Genomic DNA, 16045 nt, shown 5'->3' with positions numbered 1-16045 from the left:
TTGGCGGGAGAGGAGGGGTTTTCGGGTAGAATTTCACATCCTATCTGGAGTGAAGAGGAGGGTGGAAAGCTCAGCCCTTCACCCAAATATAACCTAGTAATGACATCTCTAAGCGTGGGAAGTGTTTCCCTCCACACTGGGAGGATCTGAGGCTGCACCCCAGTGGGATTCCCTGCTCGACTTGGAAGGCCGACCTGAGGGCGATGGCGTATCAGCAAGAGCGCTGAGGGCTTAGCGGGCCGGGAATGAAATGCTAGAGGGGAGAGGCTGGAAGCGAGCGTCCCAATCTGGAGGCGGGGGCTGTGCTGTGCAGGAGTGACAAGAGCCAGGCGGCCGCCGCCTCGGTGCCCTCTGCTGAGGTTCTCACACGGACGCGACGCTGCTGGGCACTGAGTCCGAGTCACGAGAGGCGACCCAGCTGTGCCCAGCGGGCCAGCGCCAGACCCTGGCGTCCTCCATCTTCTCTCCTGAGCTCCCCCTGCTCCAGCTGCCTGAGCCACGGACCGCAGCACCACACACCCCCGCGGGGGGGGACGCCGCGCCCCATCCCCGCCCCCGGCCCCACCCCAGCCCCCCCGCGGGGGCCCTGACCCCACAGCCGGCGGGCACTGGCTGAGCTCCGAGGCGGCGGGCCGGCAGCGCGGACGCCCAGAGGGGGTCCGGGCAACTGGGGGCGGCGGCGGCCGGGCCGGGGCTCCCCCCCCGCCCGCGCTCGCCGCCGCGGTGGTGCGTCCCGGAGGTTACCGGAAGTGGCCGCGCTCGGCGCTGCCATGTTGAGGAGCCGCCGCTGCCGCTGCCGCCGCCGCCGCCGCCGCTTTGTTGTCGCCTCCTCCGGCTGAGGAGGCTCCCCGAGCGGGGGGAGTGGGGAGGAGGGGGGTCGGCCGCCGCAGCCATGGAGGCCAACTGGACCGCGTTCCTGTTCCAGGTACTGGGGGCCCCCCCGGGGGGGACCCGGGGGGGACAGGGGGGCCGGGCCCCGGGCTGGCGGGCGGGCGGGCGCTCCTCCTCCCCTCCCTCCCGGCTCCGCTCTCCGGCCCGGCCTTAATCCCCCTTTGTTTTTCCGCCCGCCCGCCCCGGTTGAGCCCGGCTGCTGAGGTGAAAGGAGGCGGCCTCACGGGGTGCGGGGGAGAGAGCAGGCCTCGGGGTGAACCCCGGGCCCCCCCCCAGCACACCCGCACACACACACACCCTTCCCTCCCGCCCTGAAGGGGAAGGGAGGAGGCCGGGCGCTGTCACCACCTCGCGGCCCAGAGAAAGCAGGGCGCCGGACCGCTGGATAACGCGGGCCGCTCGGCTACTGCGCGCCGGGCAGGGCCGCACTGTGGGGTGAGGGGGTCCCCTGGTCGTGCTCCGAGTCTCCCCCCCGACACTTCATCCATCTTTCGCTCGCCCTCTGTTCTCTTCACCTCCCTCTTCTCTTTTTGTGTGTATGCCTGCGTGTTGACTTTCTGACCCTCGTCCCGCGAATAGCGGGTATCCCTGGTTCCCCGCCACTCCCCCTTCCCGCCGCCCCCCTCCTCGTATTGGATTGGGGGGTGTTGTGAGTGCGTCTCCCCTCCCCAAACTTTTTTTTACTGGGTTTTCATTTTCTTTGGCCGAGCCCCTGCAGCCGGCACCCTCTCCTCTGTCCAGCTCTCCCGCCGTCCCATTCAGTCCGGGGAATCCCCCAGCCGGGCCGGGCTGGGCCGGGACTCCTGGAGGCCCGACCTTCCCCCGGAGCGCTTTTCTCGCGGCCCGCTCCAAGGGTACTTGCAGCCTAGCGGGCGACCAAGAGTGCAAAGCGCAAACAAAGTCCGCTTACAAAGCCCCCAGATGAGTCACTCGGGGTGTTGGTTTTCGCTTTTTGTAAGAAACTTAAAAGTGACTGTACCGATACGTCGGCCATCCTCTAGCCCTGCCACTTTAGGTGGGATACCCTTGTTTGGAAGATTGAAGATAAACTGTAATATCTCTCTCTCTCTCTCTCTCTCTCTCTCTCTCTCTCTCTCTCTCTCTCTCTCTCTCTCTCTCTCTCTCTCTCTCTCTCTCTCTCTCTCTCCCCCCCCTTCGTTTCTGTTTGCGAACGAAGCATTTAGTGGGCAGTAGCTATGAGCTCACGGGGAAACTTCGGAACCGGAGGAGGTTAGGGAAGCTTGTAGCTTTTAAGTGCATCCTTCCCGCCTTTAAGTTATTTAACCTCTTTGAACACTTCGTGAAATCCCAAACGCGCAGTTTGGGCGCTTGAGACCTTTGGGAACTAACCAGGAACGGATGCAGAATTTTCAAAAGATTATCCTATCGGCATCTGGCCTCATCCCAAAGAAGTTGTTAAAGAGAATTGGAGAATTCAAAGTTATCTATTCTGTAGACCTGGCTTATTGTAATGTGGGCAATTTGATTTTTAAGAAATTGTTGGATTATATTCCGACTTCATAAAATTGAAAGAAAATTCTTAAAATTATGGAACTCATGAACTTCCTCCTTTTCTCATTCTGATCTAGTATTTTATTGTGCTTTGATCTTGATAATGTAATGATTTAAGAATGCATTGAAAAAGAAACTACATGACTGGCTGACATATGGGGTGTAAAGGTGGCAAATACCTTCTTTTCTTGAAGAAACTACAAAATGGTCTTTTTAAAATAAAGGATTGATGGGTCATAAAAGTGATTTTTCACATCATTAAAACCACATTAAACCTGGTGTCTGTAAACTTAATGGAGATTAGAGAAAACAAGTTATTTATGTACAGGGAAAATCCTCAACTCATCTTTGGGAAGCTAGTTGAAAGATCATTTGGAATACTTTTTTTAAATTAGTATTCTTTCCCTGGATGGAGCAAATGCCAAACTATTAAAGTCTTTTTTTTTCTTCCCCACCTGATGGACAAGCGTGAAAGCTAATATTTGATCCTGAGCTTATACTGTGTGTAGTGAAAATTGTTGGAAAACTCATAATTTAGAGCCGAGGACAATTGAGTGGGTAGAGAATATTTCCGTCTTTACTATGGAAAAATATGAATGGACAATTAGCTCCAGCTTTAAGTAATTTTCACTGGGGAAATGGAGAAGTAAACTCTCTTATTTGTTTCCTGGAACATCCTGTTGAATTTATAGTTTAAAACAACTTAATACCTGCTTGCTTTCCAGATAACCTAGCAGAAAGTGAAAGTCATAGGTGTTAAAATATTTGATGGATGATTCTCCTAACAGGACATTCAAGATATGACTCATTGATGCTAATTTGCTTCAGTACAAAATCTTTTACCCTCTGGCGCTGGAGATTTCAAGGTGCCATATCCTACCACCCTGGGTGATGAAGTAACATTTCTATTTTGTTTTTTGCCAGCCCTAGAAAAAAAAGGCTTGGGCAAGACTAAAAATCCTTACACTTGAAAGAGATAAGAAATAAAATTATAACTTTGATTTTATTATGTTAGTCCAAAGCACATTTAGAAGTTATATTTCTATAACATCAGTTAGCTAAAGGCAAGCCATGGTTGTTACTTTGCTCTGTCTCTTCCACAGAGACAAGTTGGGAAAACTCAGTTTCCCTCTTAGAAAGCATCAATCATGTAAAAGTATGGGGATCTGAGGAATCCTCAGAGAGATTCTTGTAGTGGTTCTACAGTATTTCATTCAAGAAACTGGGACCTGGTATGACTCTTGTATGAGAGTAAGCATAGTAATGCTGTCAAAATACTTTATGTTGCCACAGAGATCTGAATTGGTAAAATGGCAAAGTGCTTTTTACTATGGTACTAACGGTTGTTTAGAATTGAAAAATGCCTGAAAATGTTAAAAGTTTGAACTTTGTCCAGAAGATTTGCATTCCGTACTATCTGATCTGTTAGCTTTTGAAATTGTATATCTTGAGCCATCTTCAACTATTAACTGTTTGTATACCCTATGGAAACTTGGGTATCTTATAGCCAAGTTGGAAAATGGTAAGTTTAGAGTCCCAATTCTGTAATGTTTCTACTGATGTCACTAGGGGAGGTAGACCCCAACAGTTACAGGAGCTCTACAAATTAGATTAAAAGTGGACTATAATTTAGATGAGCATTAAGTCTAGGAAGATATTTGTACTAGAAAGATGATCACACCATTTCTGAGTGTGCTTCTAGGACCCTATCGGTATTTAAATCAAAATTGTTAAATTGAAACTGATGACTTTGTTTTTGTTTTGGTGGAACTGAGGTTTGAACTCAAGGCTTTGCACTTGCAAAGCAGGCACTCTGCCACACCTCCAGTCAAAACTGATGACTTTGGTTGGATAGCACACCTATTAATAATCATTTGGGGGAGAGTAGTTCCAGGCTTAGCTGTTGTACTGTCATTAAATGTTGTCACACATGCAGCAATGTGTGGTAGATGTTCTTATCTATTAGGGGAGGAGCTTTGTGTGTATGTGTGTTTCCTTTTTTTAACCCCCTTTCTTTAATCAAGCTAGCTACTCGAGTGATTATAGAGTGAAAAGGGTAAATAATTGTCTAAAGTGTCTAAGATGATGGAGTGCACTCTTCTAGGACATTGTGTTCTTAAAATATTTGGAACTTTTACCTTTGAGTGTATGTGTCCTTTTAGGATTACAAAACTCAAGCATAGAGGCTTTTGCTCACTGTCAAAAGAGTTTTAAAAAAATAATCGGTGACAGAATAACATTAGAAAGAACTATTTCAGGATCCCCCTCCCCATCATTTCCTAAATGTTAATAAATATGGGGGTATGGAGAACTTTGAAAGAATCAAAGCCAAGAGAATAACTATTCATAAATACCAAGAACCCAAGCCATAATGAAATTTTGGTTTCAGTGAAGCTAAAGAAACTTTCTAGACAATGGCCCAGCCCCCGGTTTGGGAGTGGAAGAGCACATCATAATAGCAAATGTCTAATAAATACTTTATCAAAACCTAAAACTAGGGCTAGAATATAGCTCAAGTAGTAGAGCACCTGCTTGGCAAGCACAGGGCCCTGAGGTCAAACTCCCGTATCACCACCAAAAATAAAATAAAAACCCTAAAACTGTTGGAAGAAGATGAACATGAAAGGAATTTAAGTGTTTGATTATAGTTTGTTTGGTTTTTCTCTTACTAATCTGTCTTTGTAAGTTTAGGGTCTGAACAACTAATGTTGCTAAAGAATGCAAATGGGGTAGAAGATTAAAAGACCTGAGAAACGATTGATAGGTGTTTTGCTACGGACTACCTTCACAGGTGCCTTCCAGATTGACTAATGGGATTCATTTCAACCAACTCTTTTAGCAGAGTGAAGTGAAAACTTTTAAAATAAACTTAACTAGCTTATGTATTCAGATAACTAGAGTCCTTTAATCAGTTAGCAACAGCCCCTTTTACAGTCACTAAGAGTTTTCTTCTGAGAAATGGAGCAACATGATGCTTTTCCTTTCCTAGGTAATAGACAAGTAGATGATTATGTCATGTGTGTTTGTGTGTTGTTGCAGTAAAGTACTGTTAAATACTTAAGTGTGGAGTGCAATTTTTTTGACAAGTTAGTTTCAGCACTGAGAGACTAATGCAACTGATTTCATCAGCTGGTATGGTATGTCCCTTATGAAGGAGGGTATTGTGTAGTTCAGTCAGCTGTTTGAAAGCAAGATGACAGTCAGCAACTTAGTTGCAAAAGTTTTGTGTCTGCACAGTGATTTTCAGTGCTTTGTATTGGAAGCTCTAAGAGTGACTAGGTGGTTGCTGGATGTCTGCTGCAGAGAGTAGCTTTTGGACTGTTTCTTCTGGTCTGAATTGTCTGGAGAACTTTGAATTTTGAAAGTCATTGTGAGAGGCTGAAATTCTCAAGTGTAAATGTTTGGTTTTAGGCCCATGAAGCCTCCCATCACCAACAGCAGGCAGCACAGAACAGCTTGCTACCCCTCCTGAGCTCTGCTGTGGAGCCCCCTGATCAGAAACCATTGCTTCCAATACCAATAACTCAGAAACCTCAGGCTGCACCAGAAACATTGAAGGATGCCATTGGGATTAAAAAAGAAAAACCTAAAACTTCATTTGTGTGCACTTACTGCAGTAAAGCATTCAGGGACAGCTATCACCTGAGGCGCCATGTATCCTGCCACACAGGGATCAAGTTGGTGTCCAGGTCAAAGAAAACCCCCACCACGGTGGTTCCCCTTATCTCAACCATCGCTGGGGACAGCAGCCGAACTTCGTTGGTCTCAACCATTGCAGGCATCTTGTCAACAGTCACTACATCTTCCTCGGGAACCAACCCCAGTAGCAGTGCCAGCACCACGGCTATGCCCGTGACCCAGTCTGTCAAGAAACCTAGTAAGCCTGTCAAGAAGAACCATGCTTGTGAGATGTGTGGGAAGGCCTTTCGAGATGTGTACCACCTCAATCGGCACAAGCTTTCTCATTCGGACGAAAAGCCCTTTGAGTGTCCTATTTGTAATCAGCGCTTCAAGAGGAAGGACCGGATGACTTACCATGTGAGGTCTCATGAAGGAGGCATCACCAAACCCTATACTTGCAGTGTTTGTGGGAAAGGCTTCTCGAGGTACTGCATTTTGCCTTGCTTTTTTCATTATGGTTTCAGTGAACTTCAGTTTTGTCTCTTTGGGATCTAGGGTTATATGAGAATAGATTTGGACACACCTGTGTTATTAGAGGAGATTGGTGATTCATAAATAATATACCTTCAGGTCTGATTCTAGGTTGGTGTGGTTGACAAGTAGTGACATAGTGATTAACCTGTTAGTTATCTAAGAAGTGCCTTGGTGGACTCAGGCCTTCATTTGGCATATGAATGAATACTTATCACTGAAAAACCACAAGTTTCCAATTCAGTTAGGGAACTAGCAATGAGGTTCTCTATGCAAATCAAAGGGATGTATTTACTGGAACTTGAGATGACCTTGGATACTTTTAGTGCAACTTTTAGGAGCATGTTTTCCCATTTTTTATGGTCATTAACATTTTATTAATCTTCATTTTTAAAAGTTTTTTGAGTTAATTTAGTAACTATTCCTGGTAAATGTTAGGACTAAAATTTGGGGTATTTTGTTATGATAAAGAATCAAGACTTGTATGATTCAATGTTGACTAGGAGAATATTAACAGCAGAAGGACTAAGACTTTTATTTATCATAAGAGAGGTAAGGAGACTTGCACTGAGGGGTGTTTGAAGAAAGTTGATAATTCCATTAGTTTTCCTTAAATGTCCCCTTCTGGTCTGCCAAGTATGTAAGCATCACATAAGTAGAATTTCTCTATGTGTGTTCCATTACAGCTTTTGTTTGAAACTCTCTCTTTCACAGGCCTGACCACTTAAGCTGTCACGTAAAACATGTCCATTCAACAGAAAGACCCTTCAAATGCCAAGTAAGAGTTAAAATGACTTATCCTTAGTGTATCACATTATCCAAAAGGTCTGAGCCAGTCAGATCTTCACAGTTCTCAAACAGTTTTCAAATAACTGACTTGAGTAAATGTGGTCTATTTGATTCTAGTTTTATAAAATATAAATGACAGCTTCTGTTTGTATGAGACAAAATCATTTAAAAATGTGCATTATTTTTCTTAAGTTACAATTCCCTTTCTTTGGGCAACAGCATTTTTTGGTATAAGAGGAAAATATTTATAGTCATGCACAGGTTTTTGTGTATTTGAAAGTATAAAAGAATAGAATTTAAGCCTGGGCTACAAGTGAGACCCTGCCTCAAAAAAAAAAAAGAAAAAGTATAGAATTTTAAATTAATTTCTGGGTTGATTGATAAGAATGTTTTGACTATAATAGAAGAAAATATGACTTTTTCTCCCAGCTGTTATCATTGACTAGATTTCCATCTGCTGTTACCAAATTGAAAACTTTTCTAGTTATTTGAAAATATGTTCAGGCTAATTTTATTTGACATAAGTTGTGATAATGAAAAGGTTTAGAATGTTGCCAAATCAAATGATTATTTTAGGAATCACTAATCCTAGTTTGTTACTGGAAGTGCTTTCAGTTAAGTTTGTTAATGACTGATTTTATAAAGTAAATGATTTGAATTCTAAGAAAAATCTAATTGGAGGAAGGAAGCGAGTATCATTGAGTGAGTGCTTGGTATGTGTGCCAGGCTCTTAATCCACCAGTAATTTTGTGATAGATAGTAATTTTATTATTACCATTCTACAGACAAAGAAACAGCATAGGATAACTAATTTGTTTAACATTATACTGTTTAGTGAATTGTGAAGATCAGTTTAAATAAATTCAGGGTTTTGGTTGTTATTGGGGGGGTTTTTTGGTTTTTGAGTTTTTTGGGGTTTTTTTGTTTTTGTTTTTGCAGTGCTGGGGATCAAATCCATGAGACAAATACTTTACCACTTGAGCTACACCCAAGCCCTAAATCCTAAGCTTCACATCTTTTCATTACTCTATGTTCATTTTCTCCCAAAATGAAAGAGTCTGAAATTCACCAAATGTTTTAGTATGATTATAATTCTAAGTAACACATGCAGTGAAAATTTAACTAGTTCTGTCAGCTTGCTGACATGGCTAGGCTAATGCATAGAATATAACGTACTTTAAAATGAGTAGAACAGGATAGTCTATATTTAAAAAAAGTTTTCCTCCCTCATGCAGACGTGCACTGCTGCCTTTGCCACCAAAGACAGATTACGGACACACATGGTACGCCACGAAGGCAAGGTATCATGCAACATCTGTGGGAAGCTCCTGAGTGCAGCATATATCACCAGCCACTTAAAGACACATGGGCAGAGCCAAAGTATCAACTGTAACACATGTAAACAAGGCATCAGTAAAAGTAGGTTATACTTTAGATTGTCTTTTACATTTCATATTGATGAAATCTAGATTTTTTTTTTTTTAATATCTTAAAGATACTTCACTGTGCTCTTTAGGACTGTATTAAAGTTCACCTTACATGTTTCTTCCTGTCACCGAAACAGGAATGCAGGCATTAATGAAGAGAGCATGTTAGTGTCGGAACTATGCTTTACATATATGTATTCAGACAGCATTAATAAGCTTTCAGTCCTGTGCTTGCCTAATAACACCTACAGAGCAGAATTTCACCACAGCTACTTTTCAGTGTGTTCTTTTTTCCTCTGGTTTGAATAAAATGCTCTAGTATGTTAGAATGAGGCAGCAGAAGCCACACTAGAAAGCTGTGTCATATACTAGTAATTTTATCTGTTAAAGTTAGGAAAATTCTCAAATATTCTGATTCCTGATTTTATTAATAAAATGTCCTTAATGATAACCTTCAAGGTGAAGATAATGTTAAGCTTGTTTTTTGAACCCAAACCTTTAGAGAAATGAGATATATCCATTTGAAGATTTAAATACTTTGCTTTCCTTAAGTTGAGAGATGAAGATAGACTATATCAGAGACTTATGGGTAAATTTTAATAATTGGATTTACCCAGGTTTTTTAAAAAAACAGATTGCCCTAATTACTAGAAGAAAGTAGAAAGCATATTTCTAGTTCTGTATTATATTAGATACTGCATGAAGCAAAAATGTCATTCTCAAAAAAATAGATGGATGGCTTAAGTGAATGGGAAAGAAAGCTTAGTATGGCCAGGTGCCAGTGGCTCACGCCTATAATCCTAGCTACTCAGGAGGCAGAGATTAGGAGGATCGTGGTTCAAAGCCAGCCCAGGCAAATAGTTCGGGAGACCCTATTTCAAAAATACCCTTCACAAAAAAGGGCTGGTGGAGTGGCTCAAGGTGAAGGCCCTGAGTTCAAGCCCTAGTACCGCAAAAAAAAAAGAAACCTTAGTATGTTTTAATCTCATCCACTTTTGTAAGAACATTGAGTTTATTATCTATCATGTTGTACTTTAACTTTTCAAAATTTACTTTTAGTGTATGTCATTGTGATTAAATAAGCAAATATATTAGGTAATTTAGTGAACATTGAGTCCATGCTAATATTATCCATTTTCCATTTTTAAAGACACTTGTTTTTTAATGTATCAAAGAATTCTTTTCTCCTTTATTTTGGTTTTCCCTAGGTGTCTTAACTTTTTAAATGAGTTTAATTATTTTGATCAATAGAGACATAAGCAGCAAAAAAAAAAAAAAAAACCTGCATTGTAGTAAGAACTATTAAATGGTAAAGGTCACAGGTCTGAGGAGTCCAAGTATCTAAGTTTTTTGGGGCAAGGGGTGGGATTTTGAAAAAATGGCCACACTTTTTCAAGGTAAACACTATTTCTGGTTTGGTTTTGTACTAGCATGCATGAGTGAAGAGTCTAGCAATCAGAAGCAGCAGCAGCAGCAGCAGCAGCAGCAACAGCAACAACAACAGCAGCAGCATGTGACAAGCTGGCCAGGGAAGCAGGTAGAGACACTGAGACTGTGGGAAGAAGCTGTCAAAGCAAGGAAGAAAGGTAAGATGGGGCTTCCAGTGTTCTAAGTGTAGCTCTAGAAGTGTTTTTATTTAGTATGCCAAGTGATCAAAGGAGAGAAACAACGGCTTAGGAATCTAACTTTATGGAAGCATGTAGCTACTACCTGCAAGGAAATAGCTATAAAGTTTAGTTGTTGGCACAAAACTTCTAGATAAGTGTTTATTACTACTATTAAAATTCTCAGTATTTCCTATCATGTTCTTTTGATTTACTTGTTTAAAAAAAAAAAGTCCTTTGTTATGTTTGTTATGAGTTCCATTTTATGTTCATTTTGATGTCATCTTCCATGCATTATGGACTCCTTTTTTTTTCCCTAATATTCCCACTTACAGACATGAATGAAATATGCTATTTGTACATAAGTTCATTTCCTTATAACTATTATTTTCTCCTTTTTAGCATTCTTTCTGCATTGAATTATTTAGTACATGATTCGGCCTCTAGTCCTGCCATTTTCTCTTGGTCTTATCCTTGCTCTCCCTCAGTTTATCCCAGAGGCTGACCTTAGCTACACTTCTTGTCTGCACTTCTGTTGTTAGGGACTTTATCATAATTAGCATAAAAGTGGAGAATGGTTTGCTTTTCTCTGTATCTTTTTTATATATATGCATATATATATATATAAGGTTTTCTTTAAATTAGGATATATTCATTATACAGAGGGGGATTCATGTTGACAATTCCAGTTAGAGTTATATTGCACATTAGTTACATCATCCCCATCATTTCTCCCCCTCATCCTCTCTCTTTGTATATCTTACAAAGAATAAGTCTCAACATATTTTTTGACTTACTAACAACAACTTTGACTTCTGGGCTATTGTGTAGGCATTTTAAATAAATAATTTTGTCTCTTTACTATCAACCATAGGACAGATTTCTAAATTCCTTCCCTCCTTCTCTTCCTCTGCCATGTCTTACTGCTTTATTTTAAATTCTTTTTTTTTTTTTTTTTTTTTTCAGTATTAGACAGGCAGGTGCTCTACCACTTGAACCATACTCCCAGCCCTGCTTTATTTTAAATTCTAAGGAATCCTCTACATATAGGCTCCTCTGTTTGTAATTCCATTGCTGTATAGTTTCTTCCACCATGTTGCTTTCCCTTCATCAGATCCCTTCTAAATATCTTGTACTTGGATAAAATAAAAGGCATAGTATCTAATAACATTGAAGGAAAAGAGTGCATCTTGCTCCGATCTTCTAAATAAAGATTTGTTATTTTGATAAAATGTTTTGTGAAGAGGTAGAAGATAAGGACAAAGATAGGAACTTGCAGTAGGGAACAAAAACTGTAGTGCTATCATTATGGAGTGGGTTAAAATTTTATTATGAAAGATATTTTACTTAGAGGAGTAAAAGTGTTTTAAGTCATAATGAAGGGACACTGTTAGGGATGGAGGCACAGCTCAGTGGTAGAGCACTTGACTAGCATGTGCTGTGCTATGGGTTTGATTCTCACTACTTACTGCCTAAAATAAAAATTCCTTCTTTTGAGAAAAGCAGGAGAGTAACCTTAGCAATTCCACCATTATCTCAGAAGTGAGTTGGCCTTCTCACCCATTCTCTCTGTTTCTGCACTGTTCTGTTTGGTATTGTATTTCAGTTTGCTTTGCATAATAAGACGTTATTGTATAGCTCATCTTCTGACTTTTCCTGAAACAAAATGCTATTGTGTTCCCATGAATCTCTCTGGAAATGACCCTAGTGTTAGAAACCTCTGTATTCTTGTTAGTAAATTTCATGTTTGGGGGAGAGGACACTACTGAATTGAAAACCTAAACTTGAATCAGCAATGTACCTTTAAATATTACACCTAAATAAACTGATGTAGTTCGAAACCTCAATGAAAATCAGATCATCAATGGGGAGCTTTTAAAACAAAAAAACATGGATTTCCCAGGTTCCATTTAAATTTCACTATTGACTATCCTGGAAATCCTTTTCTGTTTTTATTTTTTTAAGCTCCCTAGATAGATGATTTTGATAATAATCCAAGTTTGAGAATTCTTGGCATGGAGTATGTCAAAGTTATATCGATCAAAGAACAGCTGCTTACTGACTCAAGGATCCACTTGAGGTGGTATAATCCCCTTGTGGTCCACATGCAGACCTCCAGATTTAATTGAATGGGTTTGTCTGTTTTGACAACCATGTTAACACCAGCCACCCTCTGTCCCCTTATTGCCATTTTATGGCACACCAGCATGTGGTGATGAATTTTGTTGAGGAATGGATTGCGGGTGTCACCTTCAAGGGAAGTTTTCTTTAAGAAGTATTCAGGCATTGCTGGATTCCAAGAACCAGGGTACTCCAACTCACTGCTGGGTTTCCTTGCCTTATCTTCCTTGTTATGCTTGATGGTGTATGTAATACGTGCAATTAAATGATGCTAAGAAAAAGTTGGTGATTATATCAACATTAGAAAGAAGAGGAAGTGCAAAGAGAACTCAAACCTACTGAGTAGTATTTTTTTTCTTGCTGAATATAATTAAGAAACATAATCAGGGACTGGAGTGGCTCAGGCCACCTTGCAAAGCACCTGCATTGCAAGTTTTAATTCCTGAGTTCAAATCCCAGTCCCATCAAAAAAAAAAAGAAGAAAAAAAAAAGAAAGAAAGAAACATAATGAGAAACTACAAGATTATTTATTTAGAAGAATTTTCCTATGGCTCAAATAAGTAGATGATACCAAAGTAGCTTGTTTATCATTTTCTAATTATGCATTTTTAAAACCTTAAGTAAATATGGCTTCACTGCTAAGAAGGTTTTAACGTATCACTGAGTACACACACCTCTCTCTCTCTCTTTGCTAGTAACAATGTGCCTTATGAGATTTTTCTTTTTTTATTTTTTCTTTCTATTTTTTTTATTATTTTTTATTTTATCATTTTTACATTTACTTACATGTGTGTACATTGTTTGGGCCACCTCCCCTCCACCAGAAGATTTTTCTGCTTGTGTAACCCTTGGCCCAGCTCTGTGTAAACAAGCTCTTTTTGCCTGGCCTGCTGGTTTTTGGCTGTTCCCAGGAAGGTCTTTAGAACTCCGAAGAATTGCATCAAGTGTTAGTGATGACACTTAGCTCTACTTGGTATCTCTGCCCCCCCCACCCCAATTTTGCAGAAATTAACTGGTTCTCCCAACATCACTGTGAGGTAGGTAAGTAAATCTGAACTTGAAACCAAAAGCAGAAGGCTAAATAAGTTGCCTAAATCCTCACAGGAGGTACAGCATCAGAGAAGAGATTTGTACACTGGAATCCCCATCCCCCAGGCTTGTGCTCAGAAGAATCCTCTCTTCCTATTCACCACTTGGTAGAAAACTGTAATTTGATTTATTAAATGTTTGTCCTTCTTAATTAAAAGAAGTTGATTCAGAAACTGTTTGTGAATTTTGTTCACTGTTTTGAGAGTCTAAAGGCTCTTTTGTCTTCTCATTTTAGAAGCTGCTAACCTGTGCCAAACCTCCACCGCTGCTACGACACCTGTGACTCTCACTACTCCATTCAATATAACATCCTCTGTGTCATCTGGGACTATGTCAAACCCAGTCACAGTGGCAGCTGCGATGAGCATGAGAAGTCCAGTAAATGTTTCAAGTGCAGTTAACATAACCAGCCCAATGAACATAGGGCATCCTGTAACTATAACCAGTCCATTATCCATGACCTCTCCTTTAACACTCACTACCCCAGTCAACCTTCCCACCCCTGTCACTGCCCCAGTGAATATAGCACACCCTGTCACAATCACATCTCCAATGAACCTGCCCACACCTATGACATTAGCTGCCCCTCTCAATATAGCAATGAGGCCTGTAGAAAGCATGCCTTTCTTGCCCCAAGCTTTGCCTACATCACCACCTTGGTAAGCAGTATTATAAAAAAATGGGTTAAAGTAAATATTTACCAGCAACTTAATTTAGTTGATTAAAGCAAAAAGCAAACCATGAAATTGGGAGATTTTATTACATTAGTTAATAAGAACGTAGTAGCATTTTCCTCCAATTGGGTTGGGATTGTTCAAAGTAGGGTATATATGTAACTTTATCACTGGACCACATTAGCTTAATCAGAAAATCCTTTTAGCTGACAGCATTGCTTAAACAGGATAGTAGTTGGCAAGATGAAATGCCAAAATTAAAACCAATCATAAAAAAGCAAAACCCATTTAAAAAAAAAAAACATTACTGCATTACTGTTTCTAATCCCAAGAAATCATTTTATTCTAAACACTAGCAGAACTCTTCTCCCCCTATACAAGATGGATGACTGATTTTAACCCTGAATTCTAAGTCCACAGATTGAAAGCTAGTGAAGAATTGTCTGTGTTTATTGTTTTTATGAGTAAGTACATGCATTGTCATAATAAAATGCATTTCAGAGTATATGCATTTTACCTTTGGGAATATGTTAATTTCAGGCAGCATTCCCTATGGGAAAGGTGATACCAGCTCTGATATGCAAAGCATATGATAATTTATCATTCTAACTTCAACATATAATAGGGATTGTGACCTGATATTTGGAGATGTAAATATTGCTCAGCATATTAATCCTGATGAAATATAGCATTGTAGTTGACTTTTAAAAAAAAATTGTGTTTTGATAAAAGGCCGCAACTGACAAAGGAAAAGTCAAGTTTGCGGACAGACAGGCTCCTAACAAATGGAGGCCAGTGGGACTCCTGTTCAGGAGCCGAGGAGTACTTTGGAACAGTTCACATATATTGCTTTAAATTGGAAGACGCTGGAGGCACTGGGATGTGATAAGCCCCTCTCTCTCCCAATCAAAGCCTGTTGATGTTGCAACAGGGACAGATGTGTTAGATGCTCACTAGAGTTTATGTCTTATATTAAATTGTATACAGTTTTTATTCTAACCACTAACTAGGTAGTATGCCCCTTCAGAACAAGCAGAGTGTATCTTTTTTTTTTTCTCCTTCTGTTTAATCAAGTATTGTGCAGATTTGTTCAACTTTGTAAATATAGACATCATTTTTTTTTTCTTTTGAGAAAACACTTGTATCAGCTTTGTAGTGTTTTCAGGGAGAGGGCTGTCTGCACTCTCTGTGGAAACTCAGCAATGATTGTGCATGTTGAAACATGGGCTTTTTATTTCTTAGCAGGATGTTTTATCTCTGTACATAAGATAGAAACCAAAAGCTAGGGAAACAGATACTCTTTAAATGATCATGCCACACAGTAATGTTTTTTAGAGCATTATGTTTAAAAAGAGCTAACTAAAACCAAGATGCTGTGATTTTTTTTTTTTTTAAGTTTCAATATGTTTTGGGGGTTTTTTGTTTCATTTTGTTTTTTTCATTTTTTAGTCTTGCAGTTAAGAGAAATGGAAATTAGTTGTGTTAATCCTGCAGGATGTTTGCAGGACTGACTATCAAACTGGATGACTTCCATTTGTACCCCACTGTGTCAGTTCAAACATCAAAATACCTTGCATCTGAGGCAGACTTCCTACATCAGGGACAGGTATCTGTGTGTCATTTACAAAACAGTTCTAGGGGGTTGAACTACATAGTAAAAAAAAAAAAAAAAAAAAATTAAATAGTACCTAGTGTAAAATAATTTTATAAATGATCTTTTGTACTTTAGGACATTAAATTGTACAACTTTTGTATATATAAAAGCTTAGGAACTTTCTGTTTAGCA

The 16045-nt window shown here is 40.3% G+C and overlaps 1 protein-coding gene across 2 annotated transcripts; it reads left to right on the top strand.

The window, feature by feature from the left end:
• Positions 1–740: 740 nt before the first annotated feature.
• On the top strand, positions 741–15987 carry Vezf1 (vascular endothelial zinc finger 1). Of its 2 annotated transcripts, none has more exons than XM_020180563.2 (6): positions 741–925; positions 5815–6509; positions 7270–7333; positions 8562–8763; positions 10202–10357; positions 13821–15987. In XM_020180563.2, exons 1-6 carry the CDS (start codon positions 893–895, stop codon positions 14246–14248), a joined length of 1578 nt encoding a protein of 525 aa, XP_020036152.1. In that variant the 5' UTR covers positions 741–892; the 3' UTR covers positions 14249–15987. The 2 variants fall into 2 exon arrangements, with proteins under 2 accessions (XP_020036152.1, XP_020036153.1); XM_020180564.2 differs by having other exon boundaries at positions 744–925; positions 8580–8763.
• The last annotated feature ends 58 nt before the right edge of the window (positions 15988–16045 follow it).

Source organism: Castor canadensis, chromosome 11 (genome assembly GCF_047511655.1).
Source record: "Castor canadensis chromosome 11, mCasCan1.hap1v2, whole genome shotgun sequence".
In the NCBI taxonomy this organism is placed as follows: Eukaryota; Metazoa; Chordata; class Mammalia; order Rodentia; family Castoridae; genus Castor; species Castor canadensis.
Note: the sequence above shows the minus strand (reverse complement) of the source record. Positions and strands in the feature narration are given on the sequence as shown.